Consider the following 24538-nt stretch of genomic DNA (forward strand, 5'->3'; position numbering starts at 1 on the left):
TAAAGACACTGCGCAGGAGGGAGGGCTTCAGATTCCTGGAACATTGGGACTAGTTCTGAGGCAGGAGGGACTGGTTCAAGATAGATGGGTCACATCCGAACAGAATGGTGGCCAATATCCTGATGGGCAGGTTAACTAGTGCTGTGGGGGAGGGTTTAAACTAATTCAGCAGGGGGATAAGTGCCATGATGTAGTAGAAAGTAGAAAGTAAAAAGTAGAATCAAGCTGTACAGAGGACTAGGAGAGACCGTTTGTATTTTCTATGATCTCGATTGATTCTGTATTATTTCAGAGGTCTAAGCTAGGTTTGGAGTGTGTTACGGACAGGAAGGAAATGATAGAGGTGGTTTCCCTTTTCACCTCTCAACTGACTGCAAACTGTGTTTTTATTAGAATTGAGTTTTAACTTTCGAGCATTTTAATGGTCAATAAACAGACAAATGACAGGTTTTCTCGTAGGTTTAAAGAAAGATTAATGTTTATTAAACAAAACCCGAAAATTCAAAACTTTACCCACACACACACATGCACACATGCAAGAGAAGTTAGAGATTAAAAGATAGAATGCATTTAGGTCTGGTGTTTTTAAAAAGACTGCATTGTGAAACCTTGTTTGTTTTCCTGGGAGATAAGTTTAATCGATGCAGGCCTATTCTTCCTTTTCTCCTGGTTCACTGGAGTCAAGCTTTGGAGAGGTTTAGGTGGATGGATGCTTGACTGCAGACTTCCTTGGTTAAATCTCCGTTTCAGTCCGATGACGAAGATCCTGTTTCAATCTCTCAGATAGGAAGTTTTCAAAGGCCACCTTTTCATCTCTGCCTCTACGTACTTTTTGAAAGATAGTATTCGGCAGGGTCTTCTTCTTGGGTGGAATAGATCTCTCTCAGCCTCCTGGCTGCTGGCTTTCTGTCTCTGCTCTGGCTGCTGCACAAAAAAATCTCTTTTTTAAAAAAAAAGCCTTATCAGGTTTGGGTTTCTATCAGGTAACCAAAGTTGCTGTCCCCTGCTGTTTTCATACAATGTCTCTGAATATGTAGCCATTGTTAGACAATGGCATTTGAATATTGCTCATCTTGAGAAAGTGATATTCAGTCACACCTATTATCCTGAGTTTGAGTCTGGAGACTCTCGGTCTGCAAAGGTCATTGTTAGTCCAACTGGTTGAAAAAGATAGCCATTAACATTGAATGGGGCCATTAGCATTTCTAGTGCTTTCTTCAAGGCTGGTCCAGACATGATGATGGGTTCAGTCTCCAGCAGTCACTATGTATTTCACAGTACAGGAGAGGTCACCTGACCTCTTACTCCATTTTGTCTGGTAGCAAAAGTATGTCCATTTTTGGGAGGTTAGTTCATCATTTTTATAGTTCATAATTACTGTTTGTGTGAGTGTGACAAGTGCATGTGCGTAAATGCCCAAAGTTTTGTTAATAAGGTCGATGAACTGCAGGAGCAAATAACCACATGGGAATATGGTATAGAGGTGATAGCGGAGACCTGGCTCAAAAAAGGGAGGATTGGATGCTTAATATTCCTGAGTACCAGGTGTTCAGGAAAGATAGGGAAGGAGGAAAGGAGGAGGGATAGCAGTTTTGATTAAGGAAAATATTACAGTGTTAGGAAGGGAGAATGTTCTTCAGGATCAGACTATTTGAAATATAAACAGAATTTCTTTTTTATTCGTTTCATGGGATGTGGGCGTAGCTGGCCAGGCCAGCATTTATTGGCCATCCCTAATTACACATGGGAAGGTGGTGGTGAGCTGCCTTCATGAACTGCCGCAGTCCATGTGGGGTAGGTACATCCACAGTGTGATTAGGAAGGGAATTCCAGGATTTTTGACCCAGCAACAGTGAAAGAACAGCGATATAGTTCCAAGTCAGGATGGTGTGTGACTTAGAGGGGAACCTGCAGTTGGTGGTGTTCCCACACATCTGCTACTCTTGTCCTTCTAGGTGGTAGAGGTTGCGGGTTTGGAAGGTACTGCCTGAGTTGCCTTGGTGCATTGCTGCAGTGCACCTTGTAGACACTGCTGCCACTGCGCATCGGTGGTGGAGGGAGTGAATGTTTGTGAATGGGGTGTCAATTAAGCGGGCTGCTTTGCCCTGGATGGTGTCGAGCTTCTTGAGTTGTTGGAGCTGCACCCATCCAGGCAAGTGGAGAGCATTCCATTACACTCCTGACTTGTGCCTTGTCGATGGTGGACAGGCTTTGGGGAGTCAGGGAGTGGGTTAATCATAACAGAATTCCTAGCCTCTGACCTACTCTTGTAGCCACGGTATTTATATGCTGGAAATATGCTCAGAATCAAAGACTGGCAGTTGGAAGCAATGGGTGGCCTTTAAGGAGAAGATGGTTTAGGCAACAGACATGAAAGGTCATTAACCTGAAACATTAACTCTGTTTCTCTTTCCACAGATGCAGCCAGACCTGCTGAGTATTTCCTGCATTTTCTATTTTTATATTGGTTCGGGTAGGTACATTCCCACTGGTGGAAAGGAAGGGCAACCAAAGCCAGAGCTCCCTGGATGACGAGGTTAGACAGCAGGATGAAGCAGAAAAAGAGGATGTATGACAGATGTCAGCTTGATAAGACAAGGGAGAATCAGGCTGAATATAAAAAAGTAGAGAGGACAAGTGAAAAAGAGAATCAGAGGGGCAAAGATACCGTCCGAGAATAGATTGGCAGTTAACATAAAAGGGACTCCAAAGGTCTTCTATAGGCATAGTAACGGTAAAAAGGTTCTCGGGAGCAATGGAGCTGATTTGGGATCAAAATGGAGATCTATTGGAGACAGAATGCATTGTTAGGGTCTAAAGTTCTGTTAATGGATGTTAAAGACCTGGTAGTTGAAGGTAATAGGATGAACAGGTGTTGGATGTTGATATGTTAATTGTACTCAGATGTGTATTTTAAGAGCCAGCCAGTAGTGGCTGGGTATTGTTAAGAGTGGAGTAGTGAGCTCTATGGCAAGCAATAAACTGTCTCCAACAAAGCATCCTAAGTCTCAATGTCTTCTTCACAAACAGGCTTGGAAGTTTCTCTAATATTGGTAGTAGAGGATGGTTGCTTGAAAGTGAAGATTGGAGTCGAAGATTTGTTTTCAGGCAGGAGATTACATTGGAGTTATTTTTGAGAAGGCTGCAATTGGAGTTTTCTTTTTGAAGAAAGATACCTTACACCTTGTTTCAGGCATCAGGATATGATTTTTCCACCACTGTTTTGTGAAACCGAACCTTACGATCAATGAAAGAATGAAGTTGCTCTATGGATATGGGTTACGTCTTTACCAAAAAGGAAGCAAGGAATAGCCCTTGCACTTTCACTTCCTGACAGAAGCAAAATCGGGGAAAAGTGTTCTCTGAGCTAGAAGACAATGAGGAAGGTTTGGACAAACTCTTAACATTTATATGAAAGATGACCTTATTGAGTGCCTATGAAGTGTGGTCGGACTTTGATAAATTAAGAAAAATGGATGGTTCTATCGAAGAATATATTCTGGAGTTTAACGGACTATATGCAAGGTTCATAAGATCATAAGAACTAGGAGCAGGAGTAGGCCGTCCGGCCCCTCGAGCCTGCTCCGCCATTCAATAAGATCATGGCTGATCTTTTCGTGGACTCAGATCCACTTACCCGTGCTCCCAAAGTATCCCTTAATTCCTTTATTGTTCAAAAAGATATCTACCTTAGCTTTAAAGACGTTTACTGAAGAAGAATCAACTACTTCACTGGGCAAGGAATTCCATAGATTAACAACCCTTTGGGTGAAGAAGTTCCTTCTTAATTCAGTCCTAAATTTGCTCCCTCTAATCTTGAGGCTATGCCCTCTTGTCCTAGCTTCACCTGCCAGCGGAAACATCCTCTCTACTTGTATCTTATCTATTCCCTTCATGATTTTATATGTTTCTATAAGATCCCCCCTCATTCTTCTGAACTCCAATGAATATAATCCCAATCTACTCAGTCTCTCCTCATAAACCAACCCCCTCAACTCCTGAATCAACCTAGTGAACCTCCTCTGCACCCTCTCCAGTGCCAGTATATCCTTTCTCAAGTAAGGAGACCAAAACTGCACACAGTACTCCAGGTGCGGCCTCGCCAGAACCTTATACAGCTGCAACATAACCTCTCTGCTTTTAAACTCAATCCCTTTAGCAATGAATGACAAAATTCCATTTGCCTTCCTAATTACTTGCTGTACCTGCAGACCAACCTTCTGCGATTCATGCACAAGGACACCTAGGTCCCTCTGCATAGCAGCATGCTGCAACTTTTTACCATTCAAGTAATAATCCTTTTTACTGTTACTCCTACCGAAATGAATGACTTCACATTTATTAACATTGTATTCCATCTGCCAGACCTTTGCCCACTCACTCAATGTATCTATGTTCCTCTGCAAAGTTTCAGTCATCTGCACACTTTGCTCTGCCGCTCATCTTAGTGTCATCTGCAAACTTTGACACCCTACACGTGGTCCCCAACTCCAAATCATCTATATAAATTGTAAATAATTGCGGTCCCAACACCGATCCCTGAGGCACACCACTAGTGACTGATTGCCAACCAGAATAGCACTCATTTATCCCCACTCTCTGCTTCCTGTTCGTCAACCAATCCTCTATCCATGCTAACACTTTACCCCTGACGCCATGCATCCTTATCTTATGCTGCAGCTTGGAAATTCCTAGATCAGTACTTGTCTTCAAATTGTTGGATTGTGCTAAGATATCGGATATGGATAGGCTTTTGGTATTAACTGGAGTTAGATTCAAAGAAAAAGATACTCTTTTTGATCAGATGTCCGATGCTCTGAAAATATCTTGGGGAAAACATTCCTTTCCGGGCTCTTCAGTGGTGACCCCGAAGGTAGAGGGTACAATGCTAGCAGCATTGAGGCCATTCAAATATGGCGCCCAAATGTCAGTACGAAAAGAGAATCACACTCAACGAATGAGGATAGTGACCCTTTTGGCAGCTATAGCAGACGGCAGGAATTGGGCAATTATAGCAGAAGAATGAACCCCAGGAATAACCAAAAGGTGGTCAACAGGTGTTTCCGATGTGACTCAAAGTATCACTTTGTGTTGCATTGTCCAAAAAGGAATTTCAGGGTTTTTGAGATGACACATGATGTGGAAGATTCGGAAGGTGAGGATGATGCTACTGATCAATCAGAAGGAATTGTACTAGTCACGAGAAGTTTCAGTCCGGTAATGGGTGTCCCAGTTGCAGATTGGTTCAATAACTCAGTACTAGAGAGTGAGTGTACATCCAAGGGATGTGGAGTGGACTGGTTTAGGTGTTGTATGGAAGTAAGGAAGACCAAAGTAAGGTCAAGGAATATGACCGTTCTACCTGTTTCGGGTTTGAGGATGACAACACATTGAAATCACTAAAAAGAGTGGTAATTCCACGTAAAATAGCAGGGGTAAACCATTTTATTAGTACGGAAGTAGTATCCAGTGAAAGACCTTTGCTGTTAAGTAAACTGTCTATGAAAAGGGCTCTGATGAAATTGGATATGGAACATGATAAGCTGATTGTCTTTAGGAAATCTGTAGCTTTGTGGTTTACACAGTCGGAACATTATTGTATTCCTTTAGCGAGACCCAACATCTCTTGGCAGAATGATAAAGAAGTATTAATGGATCCGGGGGCTGGGATTTAAAGGAGAAGTGACAAATTATTTCAAAACTACAACAGTTTGCACATCCATCTTGTCATAGGTTGAAGATTATGTTAAAAGATGCAGGGTAATAGATAATGACTACACTAAACTTATCGAAGATTTCAGTTTAAAAATGTGATGTTTGTAAAAACAAGTACAGGAGGACGCCATCAAGACCCGTAGTGAGGCTCCCATTAGCAAGAGACTTTAATGTAACCATAGCGATGGACTTGAAGGTTTGGGATAAAGGCAAAAACATTTTTCTTCTACACTTTTTATAGACATAGTGACTACATTCAGTCTGTCAACAGTAATTTATAGTAAAGTCAAAATAGTAATAGTGGACAAGATAATGGAATGGTGGGTAGGAACGAGACTGGGAGCAACAGCTAGATTTCTAACTGACAATGGAGAAGAATTTGGCAATGAAGAATTCCGGAGTATGTGAAAATATGAATATTGTAGCAATACACACAGCAGCAGAAAGTCCTTTTTTAGTAATGGGATTTCAGAACAAAATCATGCCGTGATTGATGAAATGCTCAAAAAAATTTTAGCCAACCAACCAAATTATAAATTGACAATTGCTCTGCGAAAAACTGCTTTTAAATGGTTGGGGGCTACAATCCCTAGTAATTAGTTTATGGCAGGAATCCGAAAATACCTTCGGTTATGTGGGATCATCCCCCGGCTTTAGAGGAGACCACAATTAGTTCAACTTTTGCGTAACATCTGAAAGCCATGCATGCAGGGAGAAGAGCATTTATTGAGGCAAAGGTTTCAGAAAAAGTCAGGAGAGCTTTGAGGTATCGGATCAGGCCATCAGAAAAGAATTTTAATACCAGGGATATGGTGTATTACAAAGAGAAGGGCAGAAAGAATGGAGAGGCCCAGGAAAGGTTATAGATACTGATGGCAAAACGGTGATTTTGCAACATGGCAACCAAACCATTAGAGTACGTTCCTCGTGGCTTATTGGCACTGATTATACATTGACAGAATCTGAATGAATGATGGACACTGATGCACCATGTACTTTGCATGCACATACGTCGGACCTTTGCAAGCAACAGACTGTGGCAGATAATGGGCTGACTGAGAGTAGGCCAAGTGATAGTGAAGATCCAGATAAGGCCATTTATCCCAAAGGCCAACTACTGAAAGTTGGGACTAGTGACATATCTGCCAGAAGGGGCTAGTGAGTGGGGGGCGGGGGGCAAGAAATAACAAAAGCGAAGGTACTCCACAGATGCTGCCAGACCTGCTGAGTGTTTCCAGCATTTCTTGTTTTTTATTTCAGATTTCTAGCATCCGAAGTATTTTGCTTTTATTTAAAATTGGAAGTTGGGCTTCTGGAGCTTTAAATATATAGGGTTGAATATTAGGCAGACTAAGTTGGGGGTAACCCTAAATCAACAGTCTAACCTAGAGAATGTTAATAGGATCCAAATAAATGGGCCAGATCCTCACAAAGGGAAGACTCTGCAACCAAGGAAGAAGTAGACCAGTTAAGGAGCTTAATCGGGCAATTAAACTGGTTGTGCACACAAACTAGACCGGATGCTTGCTTATACTGAAACATGCTACTCTTGGGGAAGTGCTGAAAGCAAAAAGACATTGAATAAATTGAGTTTAGACAAATGTACACAAGTTTCCAGCATTGGGTCCTGTCATTTTTAGTGACGTCTCACACACTAATGTTCCTGATGGTTATTCAAGCACAACAGGGTTCATTATATTTTAGGTGGGAAGAAATGATAAATGTTGTCCATTAGTCTGGGAATCGAAGATAGTTAAAAGCACCTTAGCTGCTGAGACACTTGCACTGATATAAGTGAGGGATATGGGTATGCATTTATCGAGTATTTTGAAGGAACTCTTTTCTGTAAGGGGCAGAGAAATGTTTTCCTCTAGAATGCTATATAGATAATCATTCTCTCTGGGACAATGTCCATTCAACAAAGTGTCACGGAAAAGAGGTTGAGGACTGATCTTGCGAGTATAAAAGAAATGTTAAGAAAATAAATTTCCAAAATAAAATGGGTCGACGCAAGTCATCAGTTGTCGGACTGTTTTCCAAAGAGAAGTGCTTGTTCAAAGAAATTGTTGTATGCCCTCTAAGAGGGCTGTTTTCTGTTATGATGAGTTAGGAGAATGTGGAGATTTTTTTTTTGTTCAGATCGCTTTTGTAATTCTTTAAACTAGTTTATTTTTTAAAAAGGGGTAATATACAGTAAGTAAATGGCTGGTGCTGTTGAAGGTATTTAATTTAAAGAAAAGAGGGGAGTATGTTGGGGTCTAAAGTTCGGTTAATGGATGTTAAATACTTGGTAGTTGAAGGTAATAGTGAACAGGTGTTGTGTGTTGATTAGTTAATTGTACTCAAATGTGTATTTATAAAGATGAGCCAGCCAGCACTGACTAGGTGGTAGGAGTGTAGAAATTTCTCTAACAGGCATAGCTGAGGTATTGAATACTTTGCATTGGTGTTTACCAAGGAAGAGCACTTTGCCAAAGCTGCAGTAACTGAGGAGGTTGCCTGAATACTGAATTAAATAAAAATAGAGGCGATACAAGAAAGGCTGGCGGTACTTAAAATGGATGAGTAACCAGGTCCAGATGTGATGCACCCTAGGTTGCTGAGGGAAGTAAGGCTACAAACTTCTGATCCTACGGAGAGCTGGAAAATTGCAAATGTTACTCGCTTGTTCAAAAAAGGGTGTAAGGATCAACGCAGCAACTACAGTTTAACCTCGGTAGTGGGAAAGCTTTTAGAAATGATGATGTGGGACAAGATTAAGCCACTTGGACAATCCTAGACTAATAAAGGCAAGCCAGCATAGATTTGTTAAAGGCAAATTGTGTTTTACTAACTTGAATATTTTGCTGAGGTAACAGAGGATGGATGATAGTAATGTAGTTGTTTGTCAAACACCTTTTGAAAGTCCATATACACATGTAGTAAGCCTGTTAAAAAAAAAATTGAAATTCATGGGATAAAAGGGGCAGTAGCAGTATGGATATTAAATTGGCTAAGGAATAGAAAATAGAGTTGTGGTGAATGGCTGTTTTTCAGACTGGAGGGAGATGGACAGTGGTGGTTCCCAGCACTCAGTACTTGGATCACTGCTGATATTTATTAATGGCTTGGACTTGGGGGTGCATGGCACAATTTGGAAATTTGCAGATGACATGAAACTTGTCAGTGCAGTAAATAGTGAGGATGGTAGTAACAAACATCAAGAGGGCATCGACAGACTGATGGAATGGGTGGACTTGTGGCAGTTGAAATTCAACACAAAAAATGTGTGGTGATAAATTTTGGTAGGAAGAATGAGGGGAGACAATACAAGCTAAATGGTACAAATTTAAAGTGGTTGAAAGAACCGATCTGGAGGTGTTTGTTTGAAGGTGGCAGGAGAGGTTAACAAAGTAATTAATAAGGCATATGGGATCCTGATCTTCAGAAATAAAGGCAGATACAAAAGCCAGGAAGTTGTGCTAAAACTACATAAAACACTAGCTCTGTCCCTGCCGGAGTATTGTCCAATTCTGGGTACCACACTTTAGGAAGGTTGTTAAGGCTTTGAAGTGGGCACAGAAGAGATTTACTAGAACAATTCCAGGGATGAGTGATTACAGTTATGTGGATAGACTGGAAAAGCTGAGGTTGTTCTCCTTCGAGCAGAGAAAGCTAAGAGGAGATTTAATAGTCATTGAAAAGAGCTTGGACACCAGCTTGGAGTATAGACACCAGGATGTGTTTCCTACAGGCACCGTGGCAAGCTATTACCTGTGTCTCCAGGTGTAGCTCCTTACCTTTCACTCAAGTTTGCTTGCTTCCTGCAGGGGACAGTATTCCGTACACAAGCTCCATTTTCAGGATCCGCTTCCTCCACAATCACAAATGGCCTCTCCTCCAATGTGGCGACAGTTAAATGGGCACTGTCAGAAACAGGCTGCTGGAATTTTCCATATCTTGGCCACACTGGATGTTTCATTCTTATCAGACCATTTTCCCATCTTCCAACCTGTATAAGCGCAGAGAGATTTGTTTACAATTTGCTTCCAGCTTCTTAAACAGACAGAGAGTCACCTTAAATCAAACCTTTCAGCCATTGGAAACAGTTTCTTTAGATTTGATCTGTCTAAACCCTTGATAGTTGGGCAAGAGGTACACTAGAGAACTGGAATTGTGGGGAGCTACTGGTACTGGGAGTGAAAATGATAGTGGGGAGAGAATGATACTCTAGCATGGGAGGGATATTGTGAAGTCCTGGCACTGGGGAATGAATTGCTAGTGGAGAAAGAATGAATCTGGGGAATAGTGGGGTGACATTTAGCCAAGAGAATGAAAATTATAGTGGGGGGAGTAGTACACTAGGGAATGGGAATTCTCATGGTGAAAGACTGCTACTGGGGAATAAGCCTGTTAGTGGGGTGAGAAGGAATTTGTGAAATGAGAATCATAGTGTGAGAGAAGGTCGAAGGAATGAGAGTTCCCACTACATGAATACCCCTATGTCCTGGGCAGCCTGTAGGACTAGCAGACAATGGGCGTGGGATGTATTGTCAGGAAATCTAAGGCAAATATATCTCCACAGACAAGGAGGGTGATAGAATGTGTGAGCATCACTCAGCCATGTCTGTGATGGTCTGCGTATGTCAGCTTGGTCACCTGTGTTTAGGGGAATGGGATTGAGACTAAGAGGACCATGTACCCATGGTAACAGGATTATTGGAAGAGGAAAAAGATCTAAGTGCATTTTGCTGGGCCCATGTTGTTCTGCTGTCACTTGTAAGTACCTTTTGTTTCACTAGGATTTATTGGTATGCATGGAATGTAGAGATCTACGGTAAAATGGTGCAAAAGGTGAGTGATTCACTGTATTGCAGCAATCATATGGGAATTGAGTAGGGTGTCTCAATAAAGACCCAGTTGTTACAACTGTGTGTGTAATCTATTTAAGGGTAACGAGATGAACTTAATCCTGAACGCAGTCTATCTTGGTGATCCTGATGTGATATTTTCAAATCTTATGTTGCTCCTACCTATTACCCTAGAGGGAAAATGTTGGGCCTGTACCCTCCCCATTTCCTTTTTTGAATGCTTCCCACTGCTCTTCTGTAGATTTCCCGACCAGCGTAACACTTTTTTTTTTCCAGTCTACCTTGGCCAGATCCTGCCTTATTTTACTAAAATTCGCTCTCTTCCCACCCCCTCCCCACCCCCCGCCCAATCCAAAACCTTTTTTTTTTTGCAACTTGTCTATTTATTTCTCCATAACCAGCTTAAATTGTACCATTTATCCCTCTATTCCCATCCTATTCATGTATTTGTCAAGATGCCTCTTAAACGTTGCTATTGTACCTGCTTCCACCACCTCCCCCGGCAGCAAGTTCCAGGCACTCACCACCCACTGTTTTAATAAAAAAAAAACTTGTCTTGCACATCCCCTCTAAACTTTGCCCCTCTCACCTTAAATCTATGTCCCCTAGTAACTGACTCTTCCACTCTGGGGGGTGGGAAAGCTTCTGGCTATCCACTCTGTCTATGCCACTCATAACTTTGTAAACTTCTATCAGGTCGCCCCTCAACCTCCGTTGTTCCAGTGAAAACAATCAGAGTTTATCCAACCGCTCGTCATAGCTAATACCCTCCAGACCAGGCAACATCCTGGTAAACCTCTTCTGTATCCTCTCCAAAGTCTCCACAATCTCCAGGTAACGTGGCGACCAGAATTGTAAGCAATATTCTAAGTGTGGCCGAACTAAGGTTCTGTACGGCTGCAGCATGACTTGCAAATTTTTATACTCAATGCCCCGACTGATGAAGGCAAGCTCAGTATCCATCTTGCCAGCTCACCTCTGATCCCGTGTGACTTCACTTTTTGTACCAGTCTGCCATGAGGGACCTTGTCAAAGGCTTTACTGAAGTCCATGTAGACAACATCCACTGCCCTTCCTCATCAATCATCTTCGTCACTTCCAAATATTATATTTCTTATTATGCACCAGGAATTGGGGAAAACTTTAGATTACATTTTAAGAGCGTAAGACATAGGAGCTGGAGTAGGCCATTTGGCCCTTTGAGCCTGTTCCGCTATTCCATAAGATCATGGCTGATCTTCTACCTCAACTCCACCTTCCTGCATTATCCCCATAATCCCATAATTCCCTTAGCATCCAAAAATCTATTGACTGCTGTCTTTAATATACTGAATGAGTGACTGAGCCTCCACAGTCCTCTAGGTTACAGAATTCCAAAGATTCACAACCCTCTGAGCGAAGACATTTCTCCTCATCTCAGTCCTAAATGGCTGGACCCCTTATTCTGAATTTGTGACCCCGTGTTCTAGATTCCTCAGCCAGGGGCATCATTTTCTCAGTATTTACCCTGTCAAGCCTTTAAGAATTTTGTTTCAATTAGATCTTTTTTCATTCTTCTAAACTCCAGGGAATATTGGCCTCGTCTACTCGATCTCCTCTCATACAACAATCCCTTCATCCCAGGAACTAGTCTAGTCCTTCTTTGCACTCCTTCTATAGCAAGTATGTCCTTCCTTAGGTAAGATGGCCAAAATTGCACACAGTACTCCAGATTTGGCCTCACCAATACCCTGTATAATTGTTACAAGGCTTCTTTACTCTTGTATTCCAATCTCTTTTTGTAACAAAAGTAAACCAGCTGAATTTTTCAAAAACTGTAGGGTGCACGTGTGAGAATTGCTCCGTGGAGCCGCTGCAATATTTAGCGCAGTGGCTCATTTACATGGCCGGGGTGGTTCGCCTGCCCAGATGACGTGGGGGGGGTGGGCACTCCATCCCCAGCAATGATGTCAGGTGCCACCATGCAGGCGCTGTGCCATTTTTGAAGGGCTTTCAGCCCTTCCAAGTCATTAAAATTTTTTAAATTAAAGTGAAATATTTTGAGAAGTTTCAATCCCCTCTCCCACCCCCAATGACTGAACAATTTATTAATTGTCCTCTTCCCCGCCCCCAAAAAATAACTAGCGACCCCAACCTGCTCCACCCCCACAAGTTTACAACCTTTTACTTCAACCCCTTCCCACCATCCCCGCCACCAATCACAATGGTTTTCTGTGCTTCCCCAATCCTGAAAACCTACTTACTTCTCCTCCCAACCAAGGTTCCTGCAGCGCTGATGGTTGGGGGGGGCGCCACGAGGCCTCACCACCACCAGTAACATGGGTGGGGCCTTTCCAACATCAAGTCCCATGGTGGGCCTCCCCATCATGACCCCATGTCAGGGGACTGGTTAAAAAATCCAGCTCCATTTGTTCTCCTAATCGCTTGCTGTACTAGTATGTTAATTTTCTGTGATTGGTGTACAAGAACACCCAGTTCCCTCTGCAAATATTTCCCAGTCTCTCTCCATATTGTACTCCATTTGACATGTTCTTGCACACAGTCAATCTGTCTCGTCTGCAGTCTTTTGGTGCCCTCCACATCGCTTACTTTCCCACCTAACTTTGTATCATCAGCAAACTTGAATACATTACACTCAGTCCCCTCAATTGTGTCAGTAATATAGACTGTAAATAGCTGAGGACCAAGCACTGATCCTTGCAGTTAAAACCTGCCAACCTGAAAATATCTCGTTTATTCGTAGTCTGTTAACCAATTCTTAAAACATAATATATTGCCCTCAATCCTGTGAGTCCTAGTGTGGATTTATTTTGAGTAAACCTTACTTGTGAACTGTGAAAAGCAAATGTATTAGATCAACTTGATTTCTTCAAAACCCTGTTAGTATAAGTCCCAGACCTGCTATTGTTGACTCCAAAGTTTTCACAAGAAGTAATCTCAAATTGTAAATTGATTTGAAGAAAAAGGCATTGGTCTAGGATGGTATAATCGGGGTATGGTGGCAATGTGGTTATGTTACTGGAGTAGTAGTCCAGAAACACCAGTTCAAATCCCACCACAGCAGCTGGGAAATTTTAAACTCAATGAAGTAAAATCTGGAATGAAAAGTTAGTAGCAGTAATGATGACCATGAAGCTACTGGATTGCCATTAACGTCCTTTAGGGAAGGAAATCTGCCATTTGCACCTGGTCTGGCTTACATGTGTCTCCAGACCCACAGCAATATGACTGACTCTTAACTGCCCTCTGAAATGGCCTAGGAAGTCACTCCGTTGTATTCACCACCACCTTCTCAAAGGCAATAAATGCCAGTGATGCCCACATCCCATGAATGAATAAAGAAAGGAAAAGATTCTGTCCCTCTTCTAAAGTAACAAGTCTGTCTGAATGTTTTGGAGCCCAAAAGTTGTAAGAAATTCCACCCTCTTTAACTCGTTTGAATCAAAATCTTTTACAATCATGCACATTGTGAAAGCTAATCTTTTCTTCAGTATTTTTAGTTATTTGGAAAGTCACCTGATGAAAGCTGACATAATTTACTCTTTTTTAATAATATTAAAGCCAATTACACCAGATACTGGAAATCTGAAACAAAAGCAAAAAGAGCTGTAAATACTCAGCTGACAGCATCTATGGAGAGAGAAGCAGAGTTAACGTTTCATCAGAATTCACTCTTTGTAAACTTGTGCTATTTTGACTTTTCTAAGTTTTCTTTTATGTTTAGTTAATAAAATATTGGTCTGAATTAAATTGGAATTATTGAGGTTAACTGACCTATTCAATTTTGAAAACCTGACTTCTTGTGGGCCCAGTGTAATTCTGGTTGTTGTAAATTGGGTGAAAGTCTATAGTTCTGGATATGAGATTATCACTCAAATAATTGTCACATTTGAATTTGAGCAATTTTAAGGATTCCAACAATGCTCATTGGTGAATGGGGATGATGCTGGGGAATGAAAGTAATAGGCAGAGACTTGCACTGGGAATGTGTATAATAAAGTGGAGAGGCTGCCACTGGTGAATGACAATGACACTGGGGAGTGAAGTACACTTGGGAATGAAAATGATAGTGGGGAGAGGCTTACACAGGGAGGGAGGGGTGAGAATGATCAGGTGGAGACAAGAAATTTTGGGATTGAGAATTATAGGTAGAGCTGCCAGCACTGGAGTTTGACAATAATAGTGGGAGAGTTGACACAGATGAATGATTATGATAGTGAGCAAAGAATGGTACTGGGGAATGATTATCATGGGGAGGGACTGAATAAGAACATAAGAAATAGGAGCAGGAGTAGGCCATTCAGCCCTGCCTGCCCCGCCATTCAATAAGATCATGGCTGATCTGTTCCACTCCTCAACTTCTCTTTCAGGCATGCTCTGCCTAACCCTCGACTCCCCGAGATTTCAAAACTCTATATCTACCTCCTCCTTTTAAATACATTTAGTGAACTTGCCTCCACAACTGAGGCAGAGCATTCCAGAGATTCACCACCCTCTGGGAAGAAATTCCTTCGCATCTCAGTTTTATGTGTTCCCCCTTATTCTGTAATTATGTCCCCTAGTTCAAGATTTCCCCCCTAGTGGAAACATCTTCTCAACATCTACTCTGTCGAGCCCTCTTAAAATGTTTCTATAAGATCACCTCTCATTCTTCTAAACTCCAATGAATAAAGGCCTAACCTGTTTAGCTGTTCTTGATAAGACAACCCCTTCATCCCAAGAATCAGCCTAGTGAACCTTTTCTGAACTGCCTCCAATGCTAGTATATCCTTCTTTAAATACGGGGACCAAAACTGTATGCAGTACTCCAGGTGTGGCCTCACCAACACCCTGTACAGTTGTAACAAGACTTCCCTATTTTTAATCTCTAACCCCCTAGCAATAAAGGCCAAAATTCCATTCGCCTTCCTAATTACTTGCTGCACCTGCATGCTAACCTTTTGTATTTCATGCACAAGAAACACCCAGATCCCTCTGTACTGCAGTATTTTGTAGTCTTTCTGCATCTAAATAATCTGCCTTTTTATTCTTCCTACCAAAGTGGATTACCTCACACGTTCCCACATTGAACACCATCTGCCAAATTTTTGGCCACTCACTTAACCTATCTATATCCCTTTGCAGATTATTTGTCCTCATAACATGCCTTCCCACCTATTTTTGTATCAGCAAATTTGGATACACTGCACTCTGTCCCTTCCTCTAAGTCATGAATGTAGATAGTAAATAGCTGAGGCCCTAGGACCAATCCTTGTGGCACCCCACTAGTTATGGCTTACCAACCTGAAAAAGACCCATTGATCCCAACTCTCTGCCTTCTGTGTGCTAGCCACTCTTCAATCCATGCCAACATATTACCCCCAATACTCTGAGCTCCTATTTTGTGCAATAACCTTTTATGTGGCACCTTATCAAACACCTTCTGAAAATCCAAATACACATCATCTACTGGTTCCCCTTTATCAACTCTGCTTGTTATATCCTCAAAGAACTCTAGCAAATTTGTCAAACATGATTTCCCTTTCACAAAACCATGTGGACTCTGTTTGATTGCATTATGTTTTTCTAAATGTCCTGCTATTTCTTCCTTTAATAATGGACTTTAGCATTTTCACAATGACTGATGTTAAGCTAACTGGTCTGTAGTTTCCTGCTTTCTGTCTCCCTCCTTTCTTGAATAGGGGAGTCACATTAGCAGTTTTCCAATCTGCTGGTACCCTACCAGAATCCACTGAGTTTTGGTATGGCAAGACCAATGCCTCCACTATCTCTGCAGCCACTTCTTTTCAAACCCTTGGGTGCAGGCCATCAGGTCCTGGCGACTTGTCTGCCTTTAGTCCCATCAGAATTAGAATTAGAACATTACAGCGCAGTACAGGCCCTTCGGCCCTCGATGTTGCGCCGACCTGTGAAACCATCTGACCTACACTATTCCATTTTCATCCATATGTCTATCCAATGACCACTTAAATGCCCTTAAAGTTGGCGAATCTACTACTGCTGCAGGCAGGGCGTTCCACGCCCTTACTACTCTCTGAGTAAAGAAACTACCCCTCACATCTGTCCTATATCTATCACCCCTCAACTTGAAGCTATGTCCCCTCGTGTTTGCCATCACCAGCCGAGGAAAAAGAGTCTCACTATCCACCCTATCTAACCCTCTGATTATCTTATGTCTCTATTAAGTCACCTCTCCTCCTCCTTCTCTCCAACGAAAACAACCTCAAGTCCCTCAGCCTTTCCTCGTAAGACCTTCCCTCCATACCAGGCAACATCCTAGTAAATCTCCTCTGCACCCTTTCCATAGCTTCCACATCCTTCCTATAATGCGGTGACCAGAACTGCACGCAATACTCCAGGTGCGGTCTCACCAGAGTTTTGTACAGCTGCAGCATGACCTCGTGGCTCCGAAACTCGATCCCCCTACTAATAAAAGCAAGCACACCATATGCCTTCTTAACAGCCCTATTAACCTGGTTAGCAACCTTCAGGGATTTAGGCACCTGGACACCAAGATCTCTCTGTTCATCTACACTACCAAGAATCTTCCCATTAGCCCAGTACTCTGCATTCCTGTTACTCCTTCCATCAGCTTGTCCAGCACCTTTTCCCTCGTGATAGAGATTGTTACAAGTTCCTCCCTCCCATTTACACCTTGTTCATCTATTATTGTCGGGATGTTTATAGTGTCCTCCACGATGAAGACTGATGCAAAATATTGGTTTAAATTATCTGCCATTTCCCTGTTCCCTGTTATTATTTCCCCATTCTCATCCTCTAAGGGCCCCTTACTTTAGCTACTCTCTTCCTTTTCAATATACCATAGAAGCTCTTACTGTTTGAGTGTAAATTGGCAAGAAATATTAAAACAATCAATTTTCTCCCTCTTTATTAGTTTTTTTAGTCATCTGCTGCTGGTTTCTAAAATTCCCAATCCTCTGGCCTACCACTTGTTTTCGCTGCTTTGTACGTCTTTGGTTTTGATTTGATATTCTCTTTCACGTCCTTTGTTATCCATGGGTGGTTCATCATTCTCTTTGAGTCCTTCCTTCTGACTGGAATAAATGTTTGCTGAGTGTTATGAAATATCTGCTTAAAAGTCTGCCACTGCTCATCTACTGACTTCCCCTGTAGTCTATCTTCCCAGCCCACTGTAGACAACTTTCTTAATACCTCTGTAATTGCCCTTGTTTAATTTGAAGACACTGGTTTGAGACCAGAGTTGCTCACCCTCAAACTAAATTTGAAATTCTACCATGTTATGATTGCTCTTTTTAAAAATTGAGAATGATGGTTGGGAACGAAGTAAATTGGATGTGAGACTGGCACTGAATTCTCAGAATAATAATGGGAGAGTTGACAGACAGGAATGATTATGGTAGTGGGAAGAGAATGGAACTGGGGAGAGACTGCAACCAGGGAATGAGTAAGTTATTAGGAGGGATTGATGATGGGAAATGAGAGTGAGGAGAGTCTGACATTGAGGAAGCAGAATGATATTGGGAAGCGAAGTATATTGGAGAATGGAAATTACTGTGGAGAGACCAGAACCGGGTGGTGGTAGTGCAGTAAGACTGAAATTGTGGAATGTGAATCATTGGTGGTGAGACTGGCCCTGGGCTATCAGAATAATATTTGGGAGAGTGAGTTTCCTGAATGGCCTGGCTCTGATTAAGACTGTAAAAACAAAGTAATTATTCAACAAATCTGCCATTATCCCCTTTTTCATTTACAGTATAACTCACATTTGTTTTTAAAGGGCCTACGTTATCCCATTCCATGACCATATCTCAGTTACCGTGAGGGATGTGCATTCCACCATTGCCCAACCTGACACAAATGTCAGTCTGTGGACAACCGACAGGCAAATCTTCTACACAGACCCTGACCAGATTTAGCTTCCCACACAGATGCTCAGATAAGCCAATGAGTGACTTCAGAGTCTCAAATGGCTTTCAAGCCCTGCAGGAAACCATCTCTTCAGTTCTAATTGGATCAGTCAATTTCTTTCAGTCTGCTCTTCTGCTAATCTGTGGCCAATCAGAGCCACTCATCACAGAGACCCCAGCGTTTGCCCTGCTCCTGTGGAAACACTGTTTCTTTATAGTGGAGAACCAGTAATGTTGATGTTCAGGGCAAATGACTGGACTTTCTCTTGTCCATGGTGCCATTTGAATGGCATGAATGTTATTTGACACATGTCGGCCTGGGTATTATCCAGGTCCTGTTGTAGGCCGGCATCGGCTGCTTCATTATCGGAGGAGCTGTGGACTCCTCAGCAAATCGTTCCATTCTTGACTTCATGATAGCAGGGCAAGTCATTGCTGCTTAAGATCGTTGGGTTGAGAACACTTTCCACCTGCAGTGATGTCCTGGAGCTGTGATGAGTTTACAAGTTCTCCCTGTGACCGTGTGGGTTTTTGCCGGGTGCTCCAGTTTCCTCCCACAGCCAAAGACATGCAGGTTGATAGGTAAATTGGCCATTATAAATTGCCCCTAGTATAGGTAGGTCATGTGGGGATGTGGTAGGAATATGGGATTAGTATAAATGGGTGGTTGATGGTCGGCACAGACTCAGTGGGCTGAAGGGCCTGTTTCAGTGCTGTATCTCTAAATAAAAATAAATTTAAAAAAAAAATCTTTCATTGTATCAGATATGACTCCAGCCAATGAAGAGTTTCCCCCCATTTCCATTGACTTCTGTTCTGCTAGGGCTTCTTGGTACCATACTTGGTCACATATGACCTTGAAGTCAAGGGCAGCTACCTCTGGCTCCAGCACCCATACCTGGATCAATATTGCAATGAGGTCTTGGGTGAACTCAAACTGAGCACTGTTGAGTAGGTTACTGATATGTAAATACTGCTAGAGCCCAGAACCTTTGCTGTGTCCAGTGCACTCAGTCATTTCTCAATATCGCATGGAGTAAACAGAATTGGGTGGACACTGGTACCTGTGACTTAAGGCGTAGGTAGAGTGAAATCATTCACTTGGCACTTCGAGCTACAGACACTTGCAAACACTTGTCCCTTGCATTCACCTGCTGGATTCCACCATGGTTGAAGATGGAAATTGCTTGGTTGTCCACTACTATTCACAGTTGGATGTGATGGAGCTACAGACCTTTGCTCTGATCCATTTCTGTGGAACTACTCAGTTTGCTGCTTTTGATATTTAGTGTGTAGGTAAACCATGTACGATAGCTTCATTAGTTCATACCTTTATTCTAAGGTATGTCTAATGCTGCTCCTGGCGTATCTTTCGACATGCCTCATTAAACCAGGTGATATGCCAAGTTACTGATTTTTGTGGTATGTAACTCTACTGCTGTTGGCCTCATAGATGCCCAGTTTTGAGCTGTTAGATCTGTTCTTTGCCTGAGGAAGTTTGTGAAGTGGTAGTGCCAGACTCCACAGTGGAGGAGGTCCTCATGGTGAAGACAAGGTTATCTTCACAAAGGCCTTGGGGTGCTCACTTCCACCATACTATCATGATCCAATGTGTCTGCGAGAGGTTGATTGGTAAGGACGAGGTGATGGGTTATTCTCTCATCTTGATTCCTTCACCACTTGACAAGGCCTGTCTGGCAGCTATGTCCATCAGGACTCAGCCCACTCGGTCAGTGGTGCTACTTCTCATGGCGGACATTCTGTGCCCTTCCACCTGTCTGTGTGCTTTTCCAAGTGATGGTCAACATGGAGGAGGTGGTGATCAGAAAGAGGCTCCATTGTCCCTGTTTTATATTGCGTTATGTAGTATTTCCAGCACAGAAACCGGTCTATTCCGATGTTTGTACTCCACGTGAGCCTTCTTTCACCCTACTTCATCTAACCCCGTCAAAATATGCTTACATTGCTTTCTACCTAATGTCTTTATCTCGCTTCCCCCTAAAAACATCTATACTATTTACCTCAACTACTCCTTGTGGTAGCGAATTCCATATTCTAACCACTCCCTGGCTAATGACATTTCTCCTGAATACCCAATTGGGTATATTAGTGACTACCTCCTATTTATAGCTGCTATTTCTGGTCTTGCCCACAAGTGGAAACATCTTCTCTATGTCCATCCCATCAAACCCTTTCATAACTGAAAAGATCTTTATCCAGTCACCCATCAATCTTTTTTTTTCTCTAGCGAAAAGGACCCCACATTCTAGTAATTCTTTTTTGTACTTTCTCCAGTACCCCTATAATGTAGACCGAACTGTTCACAGTACTCCAAGTGTGGTCTAATCAAAGTTCTATACAAGTTCAACATAACATCTCTGCTTTTCCATCTTATCCTTCTAGAAATGAATTATTTGCTTTATTAAAATGGCCTTATTAACCTGCATTGCTATTTTTAATGATTTTTCTTTCTATATCCCTGGATGCCTTTTCCCCCTACCCCATTTAGATACTTAATTTCCATGGTCCATATGGTCTCCTTCCTCCTACCAAAATGTACCACCTCACATTTATTGATATGGAAGTTAATTTTCCAATTACACATTCATTCTGCAAGTTTATTAATGCCTTCCTGTAATTTGTTGCAGCCCACTTCTGTATTGACTACACCTCCCAATTTGGTGTTGCCTTTTCCAAAATTTTGAAATTGTACCTCTGCTTCCCAAGTCCGTATCATTGATATAAATGGTGGCAAAAGCATCAATCCTTGTGGAACATCACTTCCCATCTTTTGCCAGTCTAAATGACTCCCCTTTAACCCCTACTCTGTTTTCTGTTTTGTAGCTAGCTTGCTATCCATTCTGCTACTGTCCCCTGACTACACGTGTTCTGACTTTAATTTTATGAATGTTACTTATTGCCCAAAAACAAACTCCGTGCAGATTAACTAATTGGAATGAGATGTGTGCATTGAATACATAGCTGCAGCATAGTTAAGACCCAACTTCATCAGGTCTCTAGGTTAGGAACATTCATCCAAGACTCACCATTTCCCAAAATCTGCCTCTGTTCAGCGTCATCACAAGCATTGATGGTCTCACCAAATATCCATCTTCATTGAAAGAGAAATCTTTACCTTCCCAGCTCACGTTCAACATGTGCCTGTAAGATATATTTCAGGATCGCCATTAGGCCCAGTGACAGAGTATATAGAGTACAGTGGCTATCTCAATCTTCCACTACTCGCTGTACAAAGAGCTTTAGTCTGTCTCCAACCCGTGCTGTACCTGCCCCAGGATTGTATACATGGGAACAGGAATAGGTCATTCAGCCCCTTGAGCCAGTACCACCATTCAAAGGAAGACTTGCATTTCATGACCACCAGACATCTCAAATTGCTTTACAGCCAATGAAGTACTTTTTGAATTGTAGGCACTTTTGTAATACCGTTTAATATTTGTCATTTATTTTTGGAATTTTTTACTCCAGACAGCGGTTGAGGCTGAGTCATTGAATATTTTCAAGGCTGAGCTAGACAGCTTGTTGGTCTACAGGGAGTCGAGGGTGAAGGCCTGCTACCCGACCCGAACCGGCAACGTGTCGGGTTCGGGTCGGGTCGCTCCTCTGGGTCCGGCTTTTGGAACGGGTCTGGGTCGGACACACAAGAAGTCCAGCACTTTTTTTTTTGCTGGAGTGGAGAGGTTAAAAGTTGAAAAAATTACCTGAGCTGGAGTCTGGGACATCAAGGAGGGAAACTGAGTCTGCTGAGTGAGTGAGTGAGCTTCACAATGATGTCATCATGCTCATGCTGCAGCTTCCTTAATCCATCCATCCAAAAGTGGTAGTGAGTGAGTGCACTATGGAATCAAGGTAGGTAACCATTCCGGGGGTTGGGCTGGGTCGGGTGGGGCGCGGGAAAATGTCGAGGGGCTAAGGTCTGATGTGGTTCTGTCGGGTTCAGATTTTTTCCTGACCTGAGCAGGCCTTTAGTCTAGGTTTATGGAGGGAAGGCAGGAAAGTGGAGTTGAGGCCACATTCAGATCAGCCATGATCTTAATGAATGGCGGAGAAGGCTTGTGGGGTCAAATGGCCTAATCCTGCTTCTGTTTCCTATGTCCTTATGGAATATAGGAAATGCAGCAGTAACTTGCGCACAGCAAACTCTCTCAAGCAGCAATGCGTAATGACTAGATAATCTGTTTTTGTGATGTTGGCTGAGGGATAAATATTGGCCAGGACACTGGGGATAACTCCCCTGCTCTTCTTTGAAACAGTACCATGGGATTTTTACATCCACCCAAGCAAGCAGATGGGGCCTCAGTTTAACATCTCATGTGAAAGACAGCACCTCCAACAGTGCAATACTCATTCAGTACTGTACCAAAGTGTCAGCCTTGATTTTTGTGTTCAAGCCCTGGAGTAGGACTTGAACCCAAAATCAAATTGCTCGTAGGCAAGAGTGCTACCAGCTGAGCCACAGCTGACACATTGTGGCTGACCTGTTGTTTAAGTCCAGCCACCTGTCTTGGCTAGTGAAAATGAATTGATCTCCGATGAAAATTATTAATTGAGCGAGCATATATTGTGTTTTAGTGGAAGAGTTCCTCACTACTCGCTCTGTGTGAACAAGTATTCCTACCTTCCTCACTTGTTTCTTGATGACCTGGCTCTAATTTTAAGGTTATGACTCCTTGTCCTACACTTGCCCACCAGTAGAAAAAGGTTCTCTAATCCATCAACTTCTTTCAAAATCCTAAAAAACCTTAATCAAATCACCCCTCAACCTTCTATATTCCAGGGAATCAAAGCCTACCGTATGTAATTTCTCCCAATTTAACCCTTGGAGTCCTCGTAACATTCTGCCGAACCTGTGCTACATTCCTTCCATAGCCAATATAACCTTTATTATAAAAGCAAAATACTGCAGATGCTGGAAATCTGAAATAAAAACAAGAAATGCTGGAAATACTCAACAGGTCTGGCAGCATCTGTGGAGAGAGAAGCAGAGTTAACGTTTCAGATCAGTGACCCTTCATCAGAACATCACCTTTATAAGGTGTGGTGCCCAGAACTGTACACAATTATTCACATATGGTTTAACCAGGGCTTTGTACAGTATCACACCCACACAATCTGAACTTATGAACAACAAAATGAACTTATGAAGTAAACCCAAAACAGACACTTTTTTCTTGTAAACAAAATGGAGTAAGAAGTCAGGTGACCTTTCATTTCCTGCCAATTCACACAAAACTACAAGAACCCTGAGCTAATTTACATGTCTGGACAAGACCAGGAGAAGTCATTAAAATACAAACAACCTTTCTGGACACATCTCTGAGAAATCATTAAATACAAATTACCTTTTCTGTGGTAAATGGTTGCTTCTCTCCAATTGATTGGGTTAACAATTCTGTTGCAGACTCTCAACTCCAAACTCAAATTCCAAAGAATGGGTGTGAAAAGCCCTACTTTATCAAGGTGAGATGAGGATGAATGACACCTGGACTCCATTGTCTAACAATGGCCTCATCATAAACCATTTATAAGGACAATGAAAATAGAAACTATGGTCACATGACCATAGGTTTCTGATAAGACCTTTAATAAAGGTATAGTCTGTGCAGACAAAGGAGATCCATCTAAACCATCAAAGAGGAAAGACCCAGACGAAGAATACCTGCTTTGAACTACTTGTAGGCAGCAACTGGAGTTTGGCCTTGAACTCCCTACCAGTGTAGGTCAGCGAGCATAGGGGTGATAGGTGAATGGAATCTGGTGCAAGTTTTTTTTTATTTTATTCATTCATGGGATGTGGGCATCGCGGGCTAGGCTATCATTTATTGTCCATCCCTAATTGCCCTTGAGAAGGTGGTGGTGAGCTGCCTTCTTGAACAGCTGCAGTCCATGAGAGGTAGGGACATCCACAGTGCTGTTAGGAAGGGAGTTCCAGGATTTCCACCCAGCGAAAATGAAGGGACGGCAATATAGTTCCAAGTCCGGATGGTGTGTGACTTGGAGGGGAACTTTCAGGTGGTGGTGTTCCCATGTATTTGCTGCTCTTGTCCTTCTAGTTGGTGGAGG

The 24538-nt window shown here is 42.4% G+C and overlaps 1 protein-coding gene across 1 annotated transcript in view; it reads right to left on the minus strand.

Annotated features, from left to right (window-relative positions):
- LOC137384487 (glutamate receptor ionotropic, NMDA 2C-like) overlaps positions 1-24538 on the minus strand; it is a 397390-nt gene that overhangs the window by 110578 nt on the left and 262274 nt on the right. The window contains exons 3-4 of the mRNA XM_068058626.1: positions 21502-21616; positions 9495-9706 (exon numbers count right to left, since the gene is read on the minus strand). Of these exons, the coding sequence (XP_067914727.1) occupies positions 9495-9706; positions 21502-21616 (327 nt within the window). The remainder of the gene's footprint in view (positions 1-9494; positions 9707-21501; positions 21617-24538) is intronic.

This window comes from Heterodontus francisci, chromosome 26 (assembly GCF_036365525.1).
Source record: "Heterodontus francisci isolate sHetFra1 chromosome 26, sHetFra1.hap1, whole genome shotgun sequence".
Taxonomy (NCBI): Eukaryota; Metazoa; Chordata; class Chondrichthyes; order Heterodontiformes; family Heterodontidae; genus Heterodontus; species Heterodontus francisci.